Raw genomic sequence first — 25,593 nt, forward strand, 5'->3', positions numbered from 1 at the left:
GCAGGGACGTCAGTCAATTTGCTCCTGCTTGTCTGTGCCTTAAACTCTGTCCACTTTCATGATGCATCAAACCTCCTGGTGTGGCGCCTTCTGGTGCTCAGCACCAGCCTGGCTGGCATTTTCTAGGTACTTCTCTGCACAGATGCTAAAGTCCTTTTTCTTTTGCCAACTTCATTTTCATTCTTCAATTACTTGGTTATCTTTTAAAATTTTGTTGAAATCCATCACCCTCACCCAACCTTTGTGCCTCTATTTCTTGGCCATTTCAGATTTTGTACTGTTTAAAAGTCACTTTACTGTTTTTATGAGTTCTCAGTGATAGAGGAGCCGGAATCATAGTCAATTTATCAAGTCCCTTGAGCTGCAGTTCTTATGTGTTTGGGATTCACAATCTCCCAGGGAAATGGGTGAGCCAACAACATGCTGCATAATCCTGAGGTTGAGGATAGCATTTATGGGTTCAGACAAGTCTGATACTGTGTAGTTTTCCTAGATATGTTTAGGTATTTTAATGTTTAAAAAATAACAGTTGTGTCTTACCATTTTCTTTTTCCAAGACATTTGTTTGTAAAGCACACATGACTTGAAAACTTGCTAAATACACTTTGTAATTTGGTCCTGAGACTACAGAAGGCAGTCCAGTGTTGAGGGAGCCTATGGTGTGAGATACAAGAAAAGAATGGGAAGAAAGAAATAGAATCTAGTGTGAGTGGAGGCTGCCATGTAACATGTGGAGCAGGTGCAGCTAAAGCCTTCAGAAATGGGTACGCAGACCTTGAGAACAATCATCAGGACAGTTTCTTTGAAGAAATCATGCTTGAATTTTATGAAAATTTACCTATGTGGATGCCACTACTAGATGCTAACATATTTAGAACTTTTATAAGATCTGGTTGATTAAAATCTTTGCCATTATACTTCACTCTGGTGCCTTTTTCCTTGCTACTGATACCACATTAATATGTTTTAACACTTTGTCCTTCTCAATAACAGTGTGACTGTGTGCTGGACAGGGTACTCAATAGTTTTACATACGTTTTCCCAATTTGTCCTTCAAATAACTATGAGTTAGATAACTATAATTCTCTCTACATTGGAGGTGAAAGAAATCTGTGAGGGACAATTGTTAATTAACTTTGTGAACACACACCTGGTAAACAGTGTGTAGGGTCGTACTCAGATACCCTGGTTCTGAAGCCTATAGCTCTCCTCATATTAATATAATATTGATATGTGTGTGCAGTATCAGTTAAGCTGATTTTGCTTAAACTTGTGTTTGCCTTGCTTATCTTTTCTAATTCTTTTACTTTCAAATGTTCTTGCTCCTGAGTTGTAGACATCACTTTTAAAAACAGTGTATCGCTAGATGCTTTTTTCAAAAATCCAATAGAACAAACTTTCTTTTTAGTGTGCTCTGCATTGATTTTTAACTACTTGGATATATTTCTGCCATTTTATTTTGCTTTGTCTTGCAGCTAATTTTTTAATATTTTTTGAAAAGCAGAGAGATAGAGATAGGCAGTGACAGAGACAGGGAGCTGCCATCCACTGTTTCACTCTCCAAATACTGGCAACAGCCAGGAGTCAAAGCCAGTGAATGTGAACCAGTTTTCCCCCGTGGGTGGCAAGAACCAAAGTGTGGTGTTGTCATCACCTGTTACCAGCAAGGGGGAGCATGTTAGCAGGAAGCTGGGGTCAGGAGCCAGAGCCAGCAATGAGCCCAGGCACAGTGATAGGCTATATGACATGTGGGTATATAAATACTAGCTCAAATGCCTGCTCCCCACCCACCGTGTCCTGATTTTTATTTATTGAAAAGGCAGAGCAACAGGGAAATAGGGAAAGACACAGAGAAAGAACTTCCATCTGCCTGTTCGCTCCCCAAATGCTGAAACAACCAGGCCTAGGCCAGCCCAAAACAAGGAGCCGGGAACACTATTTTAGTGTCCCACGTGGGTGGCCTGGGTCCAAGCAGCTGAACCATCATCTGCTTCCCAGGATGTGTTTGCAAGGAGCTGTTTCAGAAACAGGCTGTGACTCCAACAGAAACTCTGATGTGGACGGCCAGTATCACAAGCAGCCGCTTAACCCACCGTGCCACAATGCTGACCCATCTACTGGTCTTTTCATGTTCCTTTCATTCCTACGTTTTCATTCCTTTTGCCTGTCAGAATGTTTCCTATATTATTTATTTAAAATTTATATAGCTTGTATTTGTTGTGGTGATGACCCGTAATTTTTCATGAGTATTTATCAAATTCTAACACAGCCTAACATTTTGGCCTTTCTCCTAAGCATAATTCTATTCATAATATCTAAAATACAATTGCAATAAATCTCCTGCACCATAGCCTACTTCTATACTGACTTTAATTTTCTTTATTTTTTATTTCTTATAACTAATACAGTATGAGTCAAATAAAATAATGCATTCATCTTAGACAAGTAAGTTGTACATTAAGAATTCTGTTGTGAAGGAAAATGGACAAGGGCTATAAATAATGAAATCAAAAGAAGTTTAAGTTCACTCAAGAATATTTTAAAATAATCACAAAAAATGAATAGTAGATAATTCTTATCAATTTGACAAAGATTTAAAGCAGATTTGGACAAAGCACTGTTATTTATGGCAAAATTTGTAGCAAAATTGACACACATGGGTATTTCTTGTGTGTGTGTGTGTGTGTGTTTTAATTTTAGCTCCCATATATAAGGGAGAAAACGTGTTATTGGTCTTGCTGTGTCTGGCTTATTTCTCAACAATATGTCTTCCAGTTTCAGCCATTTTGCTATAAACGATAGGATTTCATTCTTTTTTATAGTTGAGTAATATTCCATTGTATACATTTGCCACACTTTGCTTATCCATTCGTGCAAAGATGGACGCCTTGGTTGATTCCATATAGGGGCTATTACAAACACTGCTGCTGTAAACCCGGTGAGGCAGGTGTCTCTGATAAAATGAGTTCTAGTCTTTTGAATATATACTTAGTAGTGGGATTGCTGAGTCATATGGCAGTTCTATTTCTAGCTTTAAAAAACAGGAAAGCAAACAGAAACTCAAGACTGTTTCTCAGTTGCTTCACTAATGTACATCCCCTCCAAGCATGTATAAGGTTCCCCTCTCTCCACATCCTCAACAGCATCTATTGTTCTGAGTCTTTGAACAGTAGCTATTCTAGCGCAGTGCGGGGTATCTCATTGTGGTCCTGATCTGCCTCCCTGGTGAGCAGTGATACTGAGCATCTTCTCCTCTGTTCGTTGGCCCTTTGTACCTGCTTCCCCAAAAACAGGCTATTCAAGTCCTTTGCCCATTTCTTAGCTAGATCTGGTGAACTTTCATTCTCTTTTTTCAACTTTAATATTAGTCATTACAATTTTTATAATTTTAGGTTTACCTAGTCAGTTTTAGATTTTCCCACATTTACCAATTTTTCTCTCTTGTATTTCTCCCCTTTCTGGACATAATTCTTTCTCTTTGACATTAGGTGATTTTAACACTAAGTGATTTTTAATGAGGATGGGTTAGTGATAAATTGCTTCTCTTTTAATCTTTAAGTATATTTAATTTGTATTGATCTGAAGATATCTCCCCCCTTCCTTGCCTCTTTCTTCTTTACTGTTGAGTTTGTCATACAATTTCAGGCTAGCGTTTGCTATATTTCAATTTTCTTTTTTTATTTTATTTTATTTTATTTTTTTATTTTTGACAGGCAGAGTGCACAGTAGAGGGAGACAGAGAGAAAGGTCTTCCTTTTTGCCATTGGTTCACCCTCCAATGGCTGCCGCAGTAGGCGTGCTGAGGCCGGCGCACCGCGCTGATCCGATGGCAGGAGCCAGGTGCTTATCCTGGTCTCCCATGGGGTGCAGGGCCCAAGTACTTGGGCCATCCTCCACTGCACTCCCTGGCCACAGCAGAGAGCTGGCTTGGAAGAGGGGCAACCGGGACAGGATCGGTGCCCCGACCAGAACTAGAACCCGGTGTGCTGGCGCCGCAAGGCGGAGGATTAGCCTAGTGAGCCGCGGCGCCGGTTGTATTTCAATTTTCTAAATGTATTACTCTTCTGAATTCTGCCTTTTGTTTACACTTATTTTTGAAAATTTTCTGTCTGCTTTAGTATTGTTCCTTCATGTTAACCTGTCTCTTCTTTCTTGCTACTCTTACACTCCTTGGTGATATACTGATAGACTATGCTGTGTCTAGCACCAAAGTGTCTCTTTAAAAAGTTTGTTTGGGAATCCTTGTCCTCTCTGAATCTGAGTTTATCAGATTGAAAAAACCTTACACATCCTATCTTTAAGTTTCTTCTCCATACTGATGCCATAAACAAGAGTGTCAATTTGTTAAGTCAACAACAGGAATCACTGTGCACTTACTCCTCATGTAGGATCTCTGTCCTAATGTGCTGTCCATTGTGATTTAATGCTATAACTAGTACTCAAACAGTATTTTTCACTTTGTGTTTCTATGTGGGTGCAAACTGTTGAAATCTTTACTTAATATATGCTAAACTGATCTTCTGTATATAAAGAGAATTGAAAATGAATCTTGATGTGAATGGAAGGGGAGAGGGAGTGGGAAGATGGGGGGGAGCCATTGTAGTCCATAAGCTGTACTTTGGAAATTTACATTCATTAAATAAAAGTTAAAAAAAAAGTTTCTTCTCCATTATTCTTTATCTCCTCTGCTTCTGAAATTTCAATTAAATATGTTAGAATTCATTTGCATACTTTGCATTTTAAAATTTGTATTTGCTGTTTTTATTTCTGTACTAGATGATGGATATCCAGCCTACCTTTCAGGTCAAAAATTCCATCTGTAGCTTTGTCTTATCTGCTTACCGCAACTAAAGGTTTTAATTGCAATCATGTATTTGTCATTCCTGCAGGATCTATTTGCTTATTTTCAATCCAACCTGGCTGCCTGTTTTTAATATAGTTATTTTTGTTGATATGATATTTTTAAAGATTTATTTTATTTATTTGAAAGAGTTACAGAGAGAGGTAGAGACAGAGAGAGGTCTTCCATCTGCTGGTTCACTCTCCAAATGGCCTCAACGACCGGAGCTGCACTGATCCAAAACCAGGAGCCAGGAGCTTCTTCCAGGTCTCCCACATGTTGCAGGAGCCCAGGGACTTGGGCCATCCTCTACTGCTATCCCAGGCCATATCAGAGAGCTGGATCAGAAGAGGAGCAGCCGGGACTAGAACTGGTGCCCATATGGGATGCTGGCGCTTTAGGCCAGGGCATTAACCCGCTGCACCACAGTGCTGGCCCCTATATGGTTTTGTTTACTTAACTTCTGGACATCTTACTGTGTTCTAAGTTTTTATATTTACCTGAAATTCATAGAAACAAAATTTTTCTGTGATGATTTGCTGAGTCTTGTTCATTATATAGATGCTCCTCATGTTAACAGTAGGATTACTTCCAAATAAAACCAACATGATTTGAAAATATTGTAATCTGAAAATAGACTTACTATACATCACTTACACATAGGATATTGTAGAGAATCTGTTCACCCTTTAATCTTATGGCTGGCTGGGAGCTGAAGCTTGCTGATGCTGCTCAGCTTTGCAAGAGAACTGCAGAGCGTATGGTTAACCAAGGAAGACAGCAAAAGCTAAAAAAAAATTTCCAAATATGGTTTCTTTCAACTATGCTGTTGCTATTGCACCACCATAAAGACCAGAATCAAAAATCAAACACTCATTAACGTGGATATCATCTGTACTTCTTAAGTTTCCTATTTTTGGATTGTCAGTTTAAAATTAGCAGTTTCTGTCTTCGAGAATCCTGTAATTCCGAAGCCAATCCAGAGAGGGCTTGTACTGCATTTCCCAAGGTGCAGGTTTGGGGGCAGGTGTTGGGCACAACAGGTTGAGCTGCTGCTTGGGATACTGGAGTGCCTGGTCCAAGTCCTGTGTACTCTGCACTTCCCATCCAGCTTCCTGCTAGTGTACCTGGGAGGCAGCAGATAACGTGCCTAGTACTTGGGTTCCTGCCACCCACATAAGAGCCCGAGTGGAGTTCCTAGCTCCCAGCTTCTGCCTGGCCTGCCTCTGGCTATTGCAGACATTTGGGGGAGTGAACCAGCTGATGCAGGATCTTTTTCTTTCCTCCCCTCTCTCTCTTCAGTCACTCAAAGTTTCAAAAGAATAAATCTTTTATAAAAGATGCTACTTTGTAACCACTTCTCCTAGTTTAGTTTATAAGGTGTTATGGCCTATTGTCAGTGATTTGAAAGCTAATGTTTAGTTCAGTAAATCTGTGGCTGATGCATGCTCAAAGAATATTTTTTCTTGTTTCCGTAAGCCAAGAAAACAGAGGCAAGTTTTCTCATCTTCCTTCCTCGCTGACTGGTGGATTTTCCTCCAGTACCTTCCTTCACTGAGATTTGAGTGTTTTTGTTTGATGTTGGTTTTATGTATTGTCAGGGGGTGGTTGTTCTGATTTGTTGCACAGGTCCACTACGTGATGTCTAATTCTACATGGCATTTACAATCCAAACCTATGCATTACAAAGATTAGCAAATACTCTCTGAATACTAATAGCTCAGCATTATCTCACTTCGCAAATTTTAGTGTTCTCTTTTTCCTTGACACATAAAAGCTTGTCCTATCTTATTGAATGCTCAGATAAATCATTTAAAAGATGCATGCTACATTTTAGTTAGCATTTTTATGTGTTTGGAACTGAAAGTTTTCAGGTTTCCATAACACATGTCCTAGGAAACAGAGTTCTCTATTGTATATATAAATATGACATAGAGACTAGAATATATAATATATAATAGAATTCTCTAAATATTACTATTTCTGTCTTTCTAAATATACTATAGTCATTATTGAAAGTTAAATACTTTTAAAATACATTATCTTACATTAGCAAATTTATATTATCAAAATTTGGAGATATAGTTAGCATTTTATAAAAGTTTTTGTATACAAAAATAATTTTTGAAATACTCCCAAATATACAGTGTTTGCATTTCAGAAGAAATTTTATTAAAGGATTTTGTGATTTGTGAAATTTGTGGATGCCCATGAAGCATTTTCCCTTTAAATTCTAGAGCCTTGCTTCATTAATACGAAAACATTTTTACAATAGAAAAAAAATATTAAGCATATAACCTTGAAGGATCTCAAAAATATATCTGCAATCTTAATTTTCAGCAAATTTGGGCATAAAAATATTTTACATAGCTTATGAGGATTGTGTGATATGAGGAGAGACTCACAAGTAAATTTATTTGAAAATAGCTGTTCATACACAATAAACTTATGATATATGTCCATGTTTTTAGAAAATATACTAGGGCCCATGTATTTTAAAGTGTTATAGCTAAAGTGTATATACTTTGTAATTACCCTGAGTGGTCCAATAAATCATATTAATTTGAATTGAATGCAAAATGTAAAAATACCAATTTTAAAACTTTTGTCGATTTATGATACTGTGATGTGTAAATCACTACAAATTTATTTTTCATTTGGAAGACCAGATCACTAGAGAAAAAAGACCAAATGTTTCCCCAGTTTCTCTTCTGTTGATAGTGGCAAAAGCATTTATCTAGCTGACCAGAGATCTGAGTCGTTCTAGCTGTCTCTCCTCTGAGCAGTACTTACACCCAGTGGCTCAGTTAGGGATGTCGAGCCTTCCAGTTACACACCTTCCAGCCATCTCACCCACTTTAGCTTCACTGACATATTCAGGATAAAAGTTTGGAATTACTTCAACAGCTCCTTTTGAAACAAGCCCAACTTCCAGTTTCCCCTCTGTGAACCCATTCTGATCTCCACCAGACAGAAAGTACCATAACCCAAGCTGATAAAGGTGTTTCTGAGCTCAGAATCCTTCATTGGCTATCAGTTGTTCACCTAACCATTTTTGGGTCCTTACTAAGTAAGGGATTCAGCCGGGACCAGGATGTTATGGAAGTTACATTTTTGTAGAAGACCACAATTTATATGCATATATAGGCTTGTAACATATGCATATATACACATATGTCCATATGACAATAAATTTAATGAACCAAAAAATGAGTGTGGTAAAGCAAATAGGAAAGAAGAGTGTTGTTTACCGTGTTGTCAGAGAAGATCTTTCTGATACCATTACCAAAACAGAGGTCTAACGACAGTGGATGTGTGATGTTAAATATCTCATTTCAGGGTAAGTATCCAGGCATGCTCATTCACTCTTCATGCACCTCAGAAATGCAGAGGGACTCATAAATTATGGAAACGGATACATATTATATAGGACATGTTTTGCTGTTGTTTCCAGACTTAAAAATTATACCTGGAATCTTGAACATTTCCTGTACATCTCATGGATTGTTCAAAAAAAAAAAGTAAGATCACTCTTTTCATGGTAAAACAAATATTACCTCAGCAGAACTTAAAAAGGATTCCTGATCTCATGAAATTAATATGCTTGAGGAGGAGAAAGGCGTACTGAGAAACACATATACTTGGATGTAGCTAAATAATCCAATCATTGTAAATTATGGACGAATCCTGTAAGTCAGTATGTGAAGAACTAGAATGAGGGATGGGCATCTGGTGCAGTGATTAAGCAGCTACGTGAGTTGTTAGAATGCCTTGTGTCCAGTCCTGGGCCCACTTCCTACTCCAGCTTCCTGCTAATGTACGTCTTGGGAGGCAGCAAGCAAGTACAACCTGGCTGAAGTCCGTGGGTTCCAGCCACCCACTGGCATACCTGGCTTGAGTTTCTACCTCCAGCTGGCCTAACCCACTTGGTTAGAGCCACTTGTGGAGTGACCCAGAGGATGGAAAATTGATTTCATTCTTCTCTTTTTCTTGTTTGTGCCTTTCAAATATTTCTTAAATTGAGAGCTAGAATAAGAAAAATGCTTGGGTCATTATAGAGTGGTGTGTGGTGAGCCCCTTCAGAAGGTGACGTTTGAGATGGAAAGCACAAGAGAAGAAAATTCAAGGCAAGGGATTTGCTTTTCCTGAGGCACAAAATAGAGGAAGCCCAGGCTCTGTGATCAATGGTAGACATGATACTTACAGAAATAGCAAAATAGGCACTCAAAAACATGGCACAGTCATGTCTAAATGGGTCAAATGTTCCTTAAAACATGAAGTGTGTATCACTGAAACGAATTTCATTGAATTTCCATGTTCTTCATAGTTTAATATTACTTTAAGACAATGAATGTCAGGGGAGGGCTGATCTGAGTGGCTGTGTGCATTTTACGTAAAGGGAATTTAGGAATTCTCCAATTTAAGATCTAAGAGGTTTAGGAATCTAAGTCTGAAGCAGACTGTGCATCAGAACACTCAGTCTTTCAGAACCATAAAATTCATCCTGGTTTGATAATATAAAATACAAATATGATGACCAAATATCAAACGCTACTTAGATGTTCTTCAGTGAACTGAAAATCTTTACCAACAATAGGAAGAACAATTTCATTGAAAATCCATGGACATTGAATGCAAATTTACGTGGAATAAAATTAATCAAAGATGTTATTGGATAACAAAATTTTTAGTATAAATTATAACTTCAATTGGAACATAAAGCTTTTTTAAAAATAGTTTGGCTTTTGAACAACTTAATGTGTCACCAAAGCAAGAAGCATACAAAGGCTCTGCTGGGATAACCTTGACCTGGAAGCCCCATTCATGTTTTGTCAATTATGTGGTGATGTCATTTATAGCAAAGGACTTGTCACACCTTGTCATGCCGCCCCTCTGGTCTCCCTGCTGGGCGTCAGCTCCTCAGTCCTTTTTGAACATCACACCTATTCTTCCTGAATATTCAGGTCACTTGCCCATTAATTCGTGTTTTTCTGATGTTCCTTCATGATCAAAACCAGCTTATGTATTTTTGCGGGAATACAGTAGCATGTTTTTTTAAAGACATTTCTATTTAACGGGGACAGGGACAGGAAGAGGCAAAGGCAGACAGTGAGAGGGTGGTCTTCTGTCTGCTAATTCAATCTCCAAATGACCACAACAGCCAGGGTTGGGCCAAGCCAAAGCAAAGGAAGATGGAACTCAATCTGGCTCTTACATGGTTGGCAGGGCCCCCACTACTTGAGCCATCATCACTGCCTCCCAAAGTGTGCATTAACAAGAACTTGGAATCAGAAGCAGAGCCCAGATTCAATTCCAGGCAGTCCAATATTGGATGCAGGTGTCACACGCAGCACCTAACAACTCTGTCAAGTGCCTGCCCCAAGACACGTTCTATTCTCAGTGCATCCTATCCGAGGTAGTCCACAGTAAGAATCAGCACCATCACTGGAGGTGATAATTTTGATTAACTAATTACAAGCGTGTTCTGATTACAGGTTCCTCTACTGAAAAGTTACTACTCTCCCTTTGAAATTTATAAATTTTTTAAAGAAATATTTTCAGATTATGTTCCTTGTCCAACTTTCACCCACTCCTTTGAGCTTCAACTGACATCTCTAGCCTAAATTAATCTGTCAGTAGTTGCCAAATGGTAACTTTCTACTTCCAGTATTGTTTGATATTTATTAGTTATCAAACTGATTTAGGGAGAACATTGTCTTTTTCTCCATTAATTTATTTTTATAAGAGTGAACCCAGGAAGTCCTCTTCTATGTGTAGGATATGATCTGTGGCTTTCTCTTTTTCCTTCCCTCCTTCCTTCCCACCTTCCTTCCCTCCTTCCTTCCAATTTGGGTTTTCAAATTATTTACTTTATACTGAAATTGTCCTGAATTTTTGTAGCACAAACCATTTCAGGCTGGCTTACTGTCAATCTGACGTGGCCCCATCATTCTTTCTATGCCTCTTTACTTTGTGTTACATCAAACTTTTCAGGCTGCTGTTTTACTTTGCCTGCCCCAGCCCTAGAATCAATCATTTCTCTAAGGAGTCCAGATTTTATTCAGTGGAGAAACCAGATCTGAGCTGTAGGAGTGTTCGTTGCTTCTGGAGTGATCCTGCACCAAGACTGTTCTTAGTGATTGATAGAAAAAACTTCTGTATAGGGTAGGCATCTTGTGTAGTGGTAAAGATGCTGATTATGGGATACCAGTACCATGTCCTGGTTCTGTTCCTAATTACAACTTCCCATCCATGTGGGTCTTTGGAGGCAGCAGGTAATGGTTCAAATAGTTGCATCCCTGTCACCCATGTGAGAAACCAGGGTTGAGTTCTTGACTCCTGAGTATTTGGACATTTGTGGATTGAACCAGAGGAGGAGAAATCAGCCAGTCAGTGTCTATCTGTCTCTCTCATCTTCTATCTATGCCTCTGAAGCAAAACTAAAGAAAAGTGAAGGGATGTGTTGTAGCGCAGGGGTTGAGCTGCTGCCTGGGACACTGGCATTCCATTTTGGAGTACCAGTTTGAGGCCTGGCTCCACTGCTTCCAATCCAGCTTCCTGCTAATGCATCCTGGGAGGTAGTGGGTGATGGTTCAAGTGCTTGGGCCTCTGCCACTCACAGGGGAAACCCAAATGGAGTTCTGTGTTCCTGGATGTTACAGGCATTTTGAGAGAGAACCAAGGAATGGAAGACTCCTTTGTGTGTGCTTTTGTCTCTGTTGCTCTTCTTTTCAAGAACATAAAAATAAACATTTTAAAAATAAAGGAATGATGATTTAGAAAAAAAAATGAACTCTTTAAGAAAAAAGGAAACCATATTTGACTACTTTCACAATTCTGTAAACTTGTATCTCTGTGTCTATGTACATAAACTGGAAATTAAAAATCTATATTCATGGATTAAATTACAGTCCCAAACCACGGGAGTCCTTTAATCTTCCCCATGTTCTATATTTTTGCCTGCTTTCTCTCTCACTGCAGCCTGGCTCCCACTGTCCTAGCTTATGTATGTATTTGTTCAGTGAAACTGTATTGTAGCCAATCTTCCATCCACACTGGTCTGATCTCCTGGTGGGTGTCTTTCCCGTGCAAGCCCCAGTCGCCATCAGGCGTACTGCCCAGCCTGCTCCAGTTCTCTGCTTGTGTAGAACCCAGTTGCCACAAGGCTTTTTTCCCTGCCCTTACTCAAGTGGTTTTTCATTGAATTATTCAGGAAGTTTGGGTAGACAGCAGAGATTAGTAGATACTTTGCACAGTTTTCATAATTAAGTTGAAGATGCTGCATTGTTTTCAATGTCCTTACATGGCGGTACTAACATCTCTCCAGCCTCTCCAAACTTCCCAGCTTAAAAGATAAATGGAAAAACTTTACATACACTCAGTTTAAAGACATGTTAAGTTTTCAATCCTGTTTGCTATTGTTTTCTTTTTCTGTCCCATCATATTAACATCATAATTTACAGCAATTTATATTGGCATTTCAATGTCTAAACAAATATCAGTACATTTTTTCTGATGTATTTCTAAATCAAACTTAAAACCTTGAAAATGCATGTGTTTCCTGTGTCAGCAAGAATAATATAATTCAGATGAGGTCTGAAGTTTTTACATGCTAAGCCTTGAGACAGAAAGCTCAAACACGCCAGGAAAGGAACAGAATTACAAGGATCTTATAAATAGGAAAAGTTTCCTAGCTTACTGATAGTGAGATGTAATTGAGACCGACCAGGCTGTAGTTCACTCTGGGTGTACTAACACACTGTAAGCATGTTGAACCCACAAACAACAGTCCAGGTTTCATACTGTATTTTTGTATGCAAAAGTCCTAGCCATAAATTTAAAACTCTAAATAAAACTTACAATAGTTTTACCTCTTCAATATATATTATCTTTCTACTAACTCGACAATTTTTTTAGTTATTTGTCTTTATTTCCTTCCTGGATCTATTATTTCTGACTCACAAAATCTCAGCTGCAAAGTTTTTTTTTTATCTCAGAACAGTTCCACATTTAATCTACTAAGGAGGTTAGATCTAGGGCTTTGAAGTAGTCACAATAGGATGGGCAGGGACACAATAATATTTTTTTGGACACAATAGTATTTTTACTGAAATATTATTCATCCATAAAAGAAACAAACACTGCAAGCAAATATTATATTCTCTGTTTTCAAAAGGTGGCAGAGACCCAGAAATTTTAGTATTAGAGCCCCTAAATCTCTAACTCATTGTTAACTGTAAGGAAATCATACCTTTGTACTAGTCACCTTGTCTAGGAATAAGTCAAAGTGTATATTTTGTAAAGACTATTTGAGAAAGTAAAGCATGATTTCATTCCTTAAAATCTGTATTATCTATCACTGTAGAATGAATTGATCAAAACACGCTGACTTGACACAGGAATCATCGAGTGTCTTTTACTTTTCTGTAAGAGACTAGTTTTCTGAAAGAGACCAGTAATTCAAGAGCAGCTCGGTGGAGCAGATCTAGCTTAGCTTCTCATGAGGCTGCAGTTCTGTGTTTCCTGGGGCCGCGACCATCTGAAGGCCTTTCTAGGAGGCCCTGCTTCCAGGTGGCTTAGTCACAGGGCTGGCAAGATGCTGCTGACCGCTGGTGCTTCATCTAGCACCGCTTCACGCGGGTGTCTGCCCTCAGAACACTTGAGAGTCCTTACGGCATTGGAGCTGGCTTTCCAAAGATGAGGATGCAAGCCCTAATGTCTTTATTTCTTTGTCATAGCAGTCACATTACACCATCACCTCTACAGGATTCTACTGGTCACCCAGGTCAGCGCTGGTTTGTTGGGGAAGATCACTAAATAAGACCGTAAATAATAGGAAGTTTTTAACATTTCAACATGAAGATTTACTGCCACATTGGAGGTTGATTACAAGTGTTCATCATCTATCCCCCAGAGATTCTTGTCTTTTTCACACAAAAAATATCCTTGTTGCCTCCCAAACCCCTCCAAAGTTACATTTCATTATAGCATCCGCATAGAATTCTGGAACTCATCATCTGAGCCAACCCAGATCAGAAGTAAATGCTCATAGAGTTGGAGCAGTTGGGTTACATTTACTCACATATAACTCATCAAGTATTTTTCTCTATCTGGAGGCTTGTGAAGTTTTACATCACCTGCAAACCCAATGCATAATGGAAGGATATGAACATAGAAACCACTGTAAATTCTCTTGCTCAAAAATGGGCAAAAAAAGAAGCAGTAGCTCACAGAAATCACAGGCCCATAGCAGCTCTGAAATCCAGTGAGGCACGTGTGGGTGCATCTTTGTTGAGTCAGCCCTGCTGTTTTCTGGAAATGATTCTCCATGACTCTGGGTTCAACCCTCTGCATGCTCATGTTTGGCTCTCTGAGTCTCCCTTCTCTGTAGCTGCATCATTTACTGTTCATAGGACTGTAACCTCCTTTACTTTTGTACCATTTCATCCCTTTCAGTAAGAGCTGGTGGTGATTCCTCCAATAAAGTTCTTTTTAAAAAGGCTATGTTTCCTACAAATACTCAGGTTTACTCCATTCAGAAAAAAACACACCCAAAATCTCATGAAGATAGCTTTTCCCCTGAGCCTCTCCTCATCTCCCGGGGAATCCTGCCCTTAAGTTTGTTAGAACCTCTATTGTTTAAGAGAATCTGAAGTTCACTTAGAGTTTTTTCTCCTTCAATGGTTCTGTGATACATGACCTAATATATTTCTGAGTCCTTAACATGAATTTACAGTTGTAGTTATCATCTTTAGCCAGGGTTTTCCCAGTATCTGATTGGCCTAGAAGTTAATTTTTGTATCACTCATTCCATGAATAGACTGGAATTAAGAAAACACTTTATTTCAAATCCATCAAGTTCTTATCTCTTCATATTTAACAGTACTTCTTTGATTTTTATCTTCTTTGACTCTTACTACTAACAGAAATAAAACGCTAGCTAGCATCCTCAATACTCTGCTCAGAAATTTCTCTAGCTATTTATATGAATCAGTAAGTGCGTATTTTTCGTTTCTGCATTATCGCAGGCAACAACGTTGATATACTTTCTACCACAACATAAAATGGATCCAATTTTCTCCAATCTACGATAACATTTTCCTGCGCTTCCTTTAAGCAATTACCTACAGCCTCCCCAAGAACCATTAGGCTTCTGGTCAATAGTTCTTTTAGGCTTATCCAATTTGTTTGCACATCCCAGTCTATATGTCACTGCCATGTTGGTTGGTGTTTGTTGTAATTCTCCCCCAGTACCAACTTACATGTATCTACTGCTACATAACAAATTGTCCCCTAAATTAACTTAGAACCCTTATGATCATTTGTTAACTCTCATGGGCCTCTCCATAAGACTGATGATGGCTCAGCAGTGACTTTCCATAAAGTGAGCTTCTCGGAGACCAAGTTGGAAGCTAATCTTGACAGTCACACATTGCTACCACTTGAACAGTTTTCTGAAGTCCACAGAAGCCAACCCTAATAGAAGAGGGAAGGAGACTACCACAGAGTATGAATACCAGGAGGCAAGATAATGGGCTTCCTCTTGGAAACTTTTCAGATAAGGCAAAGAAAGAGGAAAATTACATTTCAATGGATATGTACCATTTTGTCATATAATTATCTTCTAGAATATATCCCTTGTAAGAAAATGAAAGGACTTGACAATCTCTAACTTCAACACTATCAAGACCAAACAGAACATTGTTATGAGTGACTGATGTCTTGTGCTATGAAGTTAATTATATGCAATTCATAGTGATTGGTGTTTATGCAGCTGCTTTGCCTTAGAGAAGTTCTTATTCTCACAAATAGATCGAAGCATTTTGAAATTTCTCAAAGCTAGTGTGAATATTTAAAGACTCTCAAATGTTCAAAAATACAGAACAAAATGATAGTCTGTTAAAAATGGTCAATAAAGTTACAGCTGGGTATTTTCTGTCTGCCAAGTTTAGACATTAAGCCCCATTCAATTTTGTCTTGATTAAACAATTGAAAATCATATGTATGCATACAACTAGTCTAAATAAACTGCTTATCTAAAATCAGCATTTTTCTGATGGGACTAAGTCAAAATACATACATGTGTGTGCACATACACAAACCATAAACTGACATTGAAGTGGAGCTACTTGATATTTTTAAATCAAGAAACTAATTTAAATATAATTCTACCTTTATGTAGCACTATATTGATGGAAAAGAATATGCGAAACTATAATTGACCCTCAAAGGAGATTCAAGTGACAGTTACTAGACATTGTAAGCCATTGACAAAGGCAGAAATATTTGTTATTCCAAACTACTGTCACTAGTCAGAGTAAATTTTTAAAAATCAATTAATGTCCAATTTCTATTTTGTTTTTAAAGATGTATTTATTTTAAATCCAGTGTTACGGGTCTGACCCAATTTCCTGCCTCCCACGCCCTATGAGACAGCAAGCAATGATTCAAGTACTTGGGACCCTGCTAACCATATGGGAGACCTGGTTTCCTGATTCCCAACTTTGGCCTGACCAATTCTTACAGGCATTTGGGGTGTGAACCCATGGATGGAATTTCTCTTCTCTATCTCTCTCTTACTCTTTCTCTCTCTGACTTTCAAATAAAGTGAAAATCAATAAACACAGTGGTTTGATATATTTTTTGAAGATTGATTTATTTACTTAAAAGGCAGAATTACAGAGAGAGAGAGAGACAGAGAAGTCTTCCATCTGCTGGTTCACCCCTCAGATGGCAGCAAAGGCTGAAGCTGAGCCCATCTGAAGCCAGAAGCCAGAAGCTTCTTCTGCGGCTCCCACATGGGTGCTGGCCCATGGACTTGGGTCATCCTCCATTGCTTTCCCAGGTACATTAGCAGGAAGCTGAATCAGAACTGGAGCAGCCAGGGCTTGAACCAGCATCCGTTTGGGATGCCAGCACTGCATGCCAGGGCTTTAACCTGCTGTGTCACAGTGCTGGTCCTTTGACCTATTTTTTTTTTTTTTAAATCATAGTGGCCAACCCCTATCCCTAAATTTATTCAAATAGTCTTTTGAATTTTATGTCTTGAGAAATCATTTGCAATGCAAAATTCTATTTGGATTAAGTTAAGCATTGATCCACACAGAAATTTACTTTAATTGATCATAGTAAATTTAACTTCTTGACATCTGAATAACAGGTATCTTGATCTTTTAAGACAATAAAGTAAATATTGAAGGTGTGAGAGAAAGGAAGTTGGATAGCTGAGAAAAATCTAAATTTTATTGTCCTAATCTCTAAAAGCAGCTCAGATAAGGATGTGTAACAGGGAGCCTTCAACAGCAGAGAGAGAGAGATGACCAAGTGGAAAAGAAGATGCCAAAAGAGAAAATTACAATGACATTAGACCCCAGAGACAGATATTAACCTGATAACCCATTACAGTTCAACCCTGATATCTTCCCCTGAAATCATCTCACATCCACAAAAGACTTCACTCTTCTACACATCAGCAAAGGTAGAAGAAACACAGCAGCTGGATATGATGGCTGTGGCAATATAAAATACCTACGAGAATATTACTGAAGCCTGCTGCACGCAGAATTGAAAATTCCCATTTCTTTTGTTTCACAGGTTTTCTGAACCAGATGAATAACTCCAGTCACTCTGTTCTTCAGCCCTCATTCCAAGGATGCATGCAGCTCATTCAAGTGGATGATCAACTTGTAAATTTATACGAAGTAGCACAAAGAAAGCCTGGAAGTTTTGCAAATGTCAGCATTGACATGTGCGCCATCATAGACAGGTAAACGGTCTTTTCATCCTATGTCAAATCCTATATGCTTTCTAAATTCATGTTTTTGCTTCAGGATAAGTGAAATACTTAGAAGAAAAGAAACAAAGGCAAAACAGAAAAGCTTGTTAGGATTTACCATTTACAATGCTTATACTGTGGTTTGAATAAAATACGGCTCTCAACACATGCAGAAGTTTAACCCCCAAAGTCATAAATTGATAGTACTAAGAAGTTTGGGAAAAAAATGCAGTTATGGTGTTTGGGAAGTGGGACTGGTAGTCCTCCATGTATGGTTCACATGAGTGGGTTGGTTAGAAAATCTGACTCAGGTCAGCCATGGTCTTTGATTCCTAGCTGGCCATGCAGTCATTTCCCTGCGCATCCTCCAACTTTGCCATCTTTCACCTCACTGGCAGGCAAAAACAATGGGGCTGACGTGATCTTGTACTGTGAACCTTCAAAACTGTGGACCAAAATAAACTTCCTTTCGTAAGTAGGAACTTCCTGATGGTGATGGAAATCTAATACAGAAAATTGGTATTGAGGAATGGAGTCACGTCTGTAACTATATCTAAAAATGTAGCTGCTGCTTTAGAATTGGTTTACTGGCAGATTTTGGAAGAGTTCACAAGAGCAGGCTTGAGCTCACCCAAGAACACTGCAGAATTCCTTTCCCTGCATTCAGCTGGCTGTAGCCTTTATTCAAGTAGGCCCAGGTATGGTTTGTGCTAAGAGCACACCTAGATGTTGTCAGTGTGAGACTGATTTTTAGTGCATGTGGAATGTAAGAGTTATGAGGTCCTGGTGGTGTCCACTGTAATTTCAAAAAAAGGCTGGGAGACCAGGGGTTGTACCACAGGGTTGGAGGCCCTGCATAGAGTCCCTGATGAGGTGCTGCGTAATGAACTTATGTGAGTGAAGTTGGTATGACTATTCTTAGGAGGTAAATCAACCAGCAATGTGCACCTGCCTGGGAACATCGTGTGTATCTGAGGGTGACCTCGGAGAACAGCCACTTGGGCAGTGACCAAGACAGCCATAGAAGTATGGAGGCCTCCACCTAGATTTCAAAGGATGTTTCAGGTAACCTGGAGGCCTGGGCAAGCCCTGTAGCAGGGTAGAGGCCACTGTAGACAGCCCCCAATAAGGTAATGCCAAGCCAAAGGATAGGGTTAGAGCAGTTGCAGCGAATCCCCACTGGGGAAATACCTAATAGAGCTGCAGAGACAGGATGTCAACTGTGAGAAGTAACAAATCACAGGGCTGTGTGTGTGTGTGTGTGTGTGTGTGGCACTACACCCATTACCATGTAGCTAGATTTTTGGACATGAAATTTCAAGATGTAACATTTGATCTATTAGGATTTGTTCTTTTTTTGGTCCTATTATTGCTATGCCCTTTTTCAGAATGAAAATGTGTACCATGGCTTGTAACACCCAAGTATGTAACTTGCTTTTGCTTGCACAAGGCCTCACAGCTGAGAAGTTTACCTTGAGTCTCGGATACAATTTTGAATTTGAAACTTCAGAATTAACATTGGACTGAGACATGACTTTGGAACTATAGAGAAGGGAATGATTGTATGTGAGAAGGACTTGAGTTTTTGGGAGCCAGGGGCAGAAAGTGGTTGTCAGAATGGGATGTAACTTCCAATTGCCTGTAGATATTTAAGTCCTAATATTATAATTTGGTGGCACAAAGAAAGGTAGAAAATTAAGCCAATTACAATGTTAGGTAGGTGAGCCAAGTAGAAAGACCTTGGAACATTTGAGTTATTATCAGAAGGTTGGCTTTAACAGCTGAGTTGGGTCTAGCCTCTCCCTCTGCTTCCTGGCTCACTGTGTGTTCATTCTCCTGTACATACTCTACCTTTGCTATCCTCCATCCTCAGCAAGTGGCCAAACCAATGGGGACAGCCCAATCTGGGATGCTGACCCTCCAAAACAATAAAAGGCAATAAAAAAACTTGTCTTAGATATGTAGTTACAGCAAACAAAAAGATTACAAATATAGCCTATTTTAGCCCCTATATGATGTTATCAGTGATGATGACATTTGAAGATCAGGATTTATATGTTTATATGATAGAACAATCTGTGTTGTCACATTTATACACCAGCCACCCTCAGGATGTGAACATTGTATACATAGTTTTGCAAGTAACAGCTGGGTGATAGAGCGACTGCTACACTTTATTGGTCATTTTGCTCTCTATGCCAACAAGCAGAATGTCTTGTCTTTCCCTGTGTTGGTCAGGACTTGGCTGTACCATATTGTCCCTCCAAAGACCCTTTCTGAAAGCAAGGATTTATTATAAAATAAAAATGGGCAAATGGGAATTTACTGTTGCAGAAGATTTAGAGTAATCGAATCTGCTTGCAAAATACACACATCAAAATAACAAAGTCTAATCACTGTTTCTGAAAATCTGAAAGGTGCTTTTCAGGAAAACTCCAGTTGAATTCCCTTAGAGGGGCAAAATACACCTCTTTTAATAAATGTTATGATAGTATTGCATATGCTACCTAAACATACTTGAAAAAATTTATTTCATTCCAACATGTTGGGAGAGATACTTTATCCTGAGAGTTAATTTCATTATTATATTTGGGAAAAATGAACGTTCTTTAAAATATTTTGTTATTCTTAAATAATATAGCATTCCTTCCTTGTTTGCATTTTGTTGCAGGCAGACTATTAGGTTTCTAATAAACATTTCATTTAAGAGGAGATCCTTAGAAATGCATTTAAAGACATGCAATGAATCTTACAAATATGCAAAATTTATTATGAAGTAATAAAAATGTTCATGTGAATGGTAAATCATAGTTTATGGTGGGTATAAAATATAGCATTTTAACTTTTTTTTTCCAGAAACCTTTTATTTAAAGAATACAAATAATTCATTTCATAAAGACAAGTTTAAGAACATAGTGATTCTCCTACCATACCTGCCCGTACCCATACTCCTACCCTTCTTCCTGCTCCCCTTCCTGTTCCCATCCTTACTTTTCTACTAAAATCTATTTTATTTTTTTAAGAATTATTTTTTTGAGACAGAGTTAGAGAGAGAGGTAGAGCCAGAGAGAGAGAGAGAGAGAGAAGTCTTCCATTCCACTGGTTTACTCCCCAAATGACCTCAACGGCTAAAGCTGAGCTGAGCTGATCCAAGCCAGGAGCTTCTTCCGGGTCTCCCACATGAATGCAAGGGCCCAAGCACTTGGGCCATCTTCTACTGCTTTCCCAGGCCATAGCAGAAAGTTGAATCAGAGCAGGAACAGCCGGAACTAGAACCAGCACCCATATGGGATGCCAGTGCTTCAGGCCAGCGCTTTGACCTGCCTGCACAGCATAGGCCCCAAATCTATTTTCAGTTAACTTTATGTACATATGATTAACTCTATACTAAGTAAAGAGCTCAGCAAATAGTATGAAAAAAATGTTCCTGAACAGTTGAGACAAAGGCTGTTCAGTCATTGCATTTCAAAGTGTCAATTTCACTTCCATAGATTACCTTTTAGATGCTCTAGTAGTTATCACTGAACAGGGAGAGCATATGGTATTTGTCCTTTTGGGACTGGCTTATTTCATTAAGTATAGTATTTCCCAGTTTCAACCATTTTGTTGCAAATGACAAGATTTCATGTTTGTTTGTTTGTTTGTTTGTTTTTGACAGGCAGAGTTAGACAGTGAGAGAGAGAGACAGAAAAGTCTTCCTTCCATTGGTTTACCCTGAAATGGCCGCTATGGCCAGCGCTGCGCAGATCCAAATCAAGGAGCCAGGTGCTTCTCCTGGTCTCCCATGGGGTGCAGGGCCCAAGTACTTGGGCCATCCTCCACTGTACTCCCGGGCCACAGCAGAGAGCTGGCCTGGAAGAGGGGCAACCGGGACAGAATCTGGCACCCCAACCGGGACCAGAACCCAGGGTATTGGCGCCGCAGGTGGAGGATTAGCCTAGTGAGCCAAGGCACTGGCAGATTTCATGTTTTTTTAACCTCTGTGTAGTATTCTGTGGTGTAGATATCCCATAATTTCTTTATCTAGTCTTCAGCTGACAGACATTTGGGTTGATTCCATATCTTAGCTATTGTGAATTGTGCTACAGTTAGCTCCTTTGTCAAACAGAATATGGTTGTAGATGTGTGGATTGATTTCTGTAGTTTCTACTCTATTCCATTGGTCTACCCACCTGTTTGTTTGCCAGTACCAGGCTGTTTGATTATAACGGCTCTGTAGTATGTCTTGAAACCTGATATTGTGATGCCTCTAGCTTTGCTTTTGTTGTATAAAATTGCTTTAGCTGTTTGGAGTCTCCTGTGTTTCCATATGAATTTCAGCATTTGTTTTATGGCTGAGGAGGATGTCTTTGGTATTTTGATTGGTATCGCATTGAATCTGTAAATTGCTTTGGGTAGTATGGACATCTTGATGATATTGATTCTTCCAATCCATGAGCAATGAAGATTTTTCCATTTTTAATGTCTTCTTCTATTTCTTTAATGTTTTGTAATCCTCATCATAGAGATCTTTGACATCCTTGGTTAAATTTATTCTGAGATATTTGATTTTTTGGTAGTTATTGTGAATGGGGTTGACCTTACAAATTATTTCTCAGCCATGGCATTGTCTGTGAATACAAAGAATGTTGGGTTTTTTGTGTTGATCTTTTATCTTGCCACTCTACCAAAAACTTCTGAGTTCCAGTAGTCTTTTAGTGGACTCTTTTGGATCCCCTATATGTTGAATCATGTCATTAGCAAAGAGGGATGCTTTGACTTCCTCTCTCTCAATTTGTATCCATTTGATTTCTTTTTCTTGACTAATGACTCTGGCCAAAACTTCCAGGACTATATTGAATAGCAATGGTGAGAGTGGGGATCCTTGTCTGATCTGAGTGGGAGTGCTTCCAATGTTTCCCCATTAAATAGGATACTGGCTGTGGGTTTTTCATGTTTAGGGATGTTCCTTCTATATCCAATATTCTTAAAGTTTTCATCATGAAAAGGTGTTGTGTTTTATCAAACGCTTTCTCTGCATCTGTTGTTCCTCAAGTTTTTAATGTGATATGTCACATTGATTTGCAAATGTTGAACCATCCCTGCATACCAGGGATAAATCCCATTAGGCCCAGGTGAATGATCTTTCTCATGTGTTGGATTCGATTGGGTAATATTTTGTTGAGGATTTTTGCATCTATGTTCATCAGGGAAATTGGTCTAGTTCTCTTTCTCTGCTGCATCTTTTTCAGGTTTAGGAACTAAAGTGATATCGTCTTCATAGAAGGAGTTTGCAAGGATTCCCTCCCTTCAATTCTCAAAAGCTTGAGAAGAATTGGAGTTAGTTCTTTAAATGTCTGGTAGAATTCAGCAGTGGAGCCATCTGGTCCTGGGCTTCTCTTTGCTGGGAGGGTATTTATTACTGATTCGTTTTCCATCTTGGTTATGGGTCTGTTTAGGTTGTTTTATGTCTTCATGGCTTAGTTTAGATAGGTTGTGTTTGTCCAGCAATCCATTTCCTCTAGGTTTCCCAGTTTGTTGGCATACAGCTCTTTGTAGTAATTTCTGATGTTTCTTTTTATTTCTATGGTATCTGCTGTTACATTTCCTTTTTTAGCTCTGGTTTTATTGATTTGGGTCTTCTTCCTCCTTTTTTGGGTTAATTGGGCCAGTGGTGTGGCAATTTTGTTTACTTTTTCAGAAAATTTGCTCTTCATACTGCTGACCTTTTGAAATTTTTTTTGTTTCAGTTTTGATTATTCTCTAATTTTAATTATTTCTTTTCTCCTACTAGTTTTGGGTTTGTTTGCTGTTGTTTTTCTAGGTTATTGAGATGCATTGATAGCTCACTTACTTGGTGCCTTTCCATTTTCTTGATGTTGGCACCAATTGCTATAAACCATCCTCTTAGCACTACTTTTGCTGTATCCCATAAGTTTTGATATGTTGTATTGTCATCTCCATTTGTTCCCAGAAATTATTTGATTTCTCTTTTGATTTCTTCTGTGGCCCATTGTTTGTTCATGCTGTTCTGAATGTCTGTGTTTGCCTGTTGTTTGCGTATGTCCTAGAGAGTCTTCGGTTGTTGATTTCCAGCTTCATTCCATTGTGGTCAGAGAAGATGTGTGGTATGATTTTGATTTATTTTTCTGAATTTGCTGAAATTCAATTTATGGCCTAACATGTGGTCAGTTCTAGAGAAAGTTCCATGCACTACTGAGAAGAATGTGTATTCTGCAACTGTAGGATGAAAAGCTCTGTAGATATGTTAGGTTCATTTGGTCCCTAGTGTCAATTAGCTCTACTATTTCCTTGCTGATTTTCTGTCTGGTTGATCTTTCCATTGCTGAAAGTGGGGTATTGAAGTCATCCACTACTATTGTATTTGAGTCTATGTCTGCGTTTAGATCTCTGTAATATGTAATTAGGTGCATATACACTTATAATAATCACACCTTACTGTTGAATTGATCCCTTAATAATTATATAATGCCTTTTTTGTCTTTTTTATCAATTTAGTCTATTTTATCTGATATTAAGATGGCTATACCAGATTATTTTTTGGTTTCTGTTAGCATGGAATATCTTTCTCCATATTTTCACTTTCAGTCTGTTTATCTTTGTTGATGAGATGTATTTCTTGTAGGCAGCAAATAGATGGGTTTTGTGTTTAAATCCACTCACTCTGTATCTTTTTAGATACTTGAGGTCATTTCCACTCAAGATGACTATTGATAAGTAATGACTTGGCCCTGCCATTTTTCCATAATTCCTATTGTTTACTTTGGATTTTCTTTGTGCTTTTACTGGGAGCTTTTCTGCCTTCAGCTTCTTTCGTAGTGATGTCTCTGTTTCTGTGTTTCTGTGTATAGCACATCCTTTAAATTTCTGTTTGTTATGGAATGTATTTTTATTTCACCTTCATTCATAAATGAGAGGTTTGCAGTGCACAGTATTCTAGGTTGACAATTTTTTCTCTTAAGATTTGGAATATATTTTGCCGTTCTCTTCTAGTCTGTAGGGCCTCTGATGAGAAGTCAGCTCTGAGTCTAACTAGAGATCCTCTGAAAGTAATCTGGTGTTCCTCTTGTGCACATTTTAGAATCTTTTCTTTATGCTTTACTGTGGAGAGTTTTACTACCATATATCATGATGAAGATCTTTTCTGGTCATGTCTATTAGGAGTTCTATGTGCTTCTTCTACTTGGACATCTCTTTCTCCAAATTAGGGAAGTTCTCTGTAATTATTTCACTAAAGTGGTCATCTAATCCATTCTGTATTTCCACACCCTCAGGAACTCCTAAGACCCATATGTTGGGTCATTTGATAGTATCCATAAATCTCCAACACTGTTGGCTTTTTAGTTTTCTAATTTCTTTTTTTTTCTTTGATCTGACTGTAAAATTTCCAGAGAGTTGTCTTCTTTTTTGTAACTTTTATTTAATAAATATAAATTTCCAGAGTAAAACTTTTGAATTATAGTGGCTTTTCTCCCTACAACCCCCCTCCCACCTGCAACCATCCCATCTCCCACTCCCTCTCTCATCCCATTCTTCATTAAGATTCATTTTCAATTATCTTTATATACAGAAGATCAACTTAGTATATACTAAGTAAAGATTTCAACAGATTGCACCCACAAAGACACACGAAGTATAGAGTACTGGAGACTTGTCTTCTAACTCAGATATTGTTTCTTCTATCTCAATGAATCTGTTCTTAAGGCTTTCCACTGTATTTTTTATTCTATTGAATTCTTCATTTCTAATACTTCATTTTGATTTCTCTTTAAAATCTCAATTTCATGGGAAAAATTTTCATGTCATGCATAGATTTCTTTAGTTCATGGATTTGCTTCTGATTACTTCTAAGTAATCCTACAATTTTTAAAATTCTGTTTCTGACATTCAATCTCTTCATCTTCACATTCTAGTACTGAAGTGTTGTACTCTTTTGGCAGCATCATGTTGTCTTGTTTAAATATGTTTATAATAAGAC

General features: G+C 38.4%; 1 protein-coding gene across 1 annotated transcript in view; it reads left to right on the forward strand.

Moving 5' to 3' along the window:
• CNTNAP2 (contactin associated protein 2) overlaps positions 1-25,593 on the forward strand; it is a 1,725,059-nt gene that overhangs the window by 681,353 nt on the left and 1,018,113 nt on the right. The window contains exon 10 of the mRNA XM_062195064.1: positions 17,435-17,606. Within this exon, the coding sequence (XP_062051048.1) occupies positions 17,435-17,606 (172 nt within the window). The remainder of the gene's footprint in view (positions 1-17,434; positions 17,607-25,593) is intronic.

Source organism: Lepus europaeus, chromosome 1 (assembly GCF_033115175.1).
Source record: "Lepus europaeus isolate LE1 chromosome 1, mLepTim1.pri, whole genome shotgun sequence".
In the NCBI taxonomy this organism is placed as follows: domain Eukaryota; kingdom Metazoa; phylum Chordata; class Mammalia; order Lagomorpha; family Leporidae; genus Lepus; species Lepus europaeus.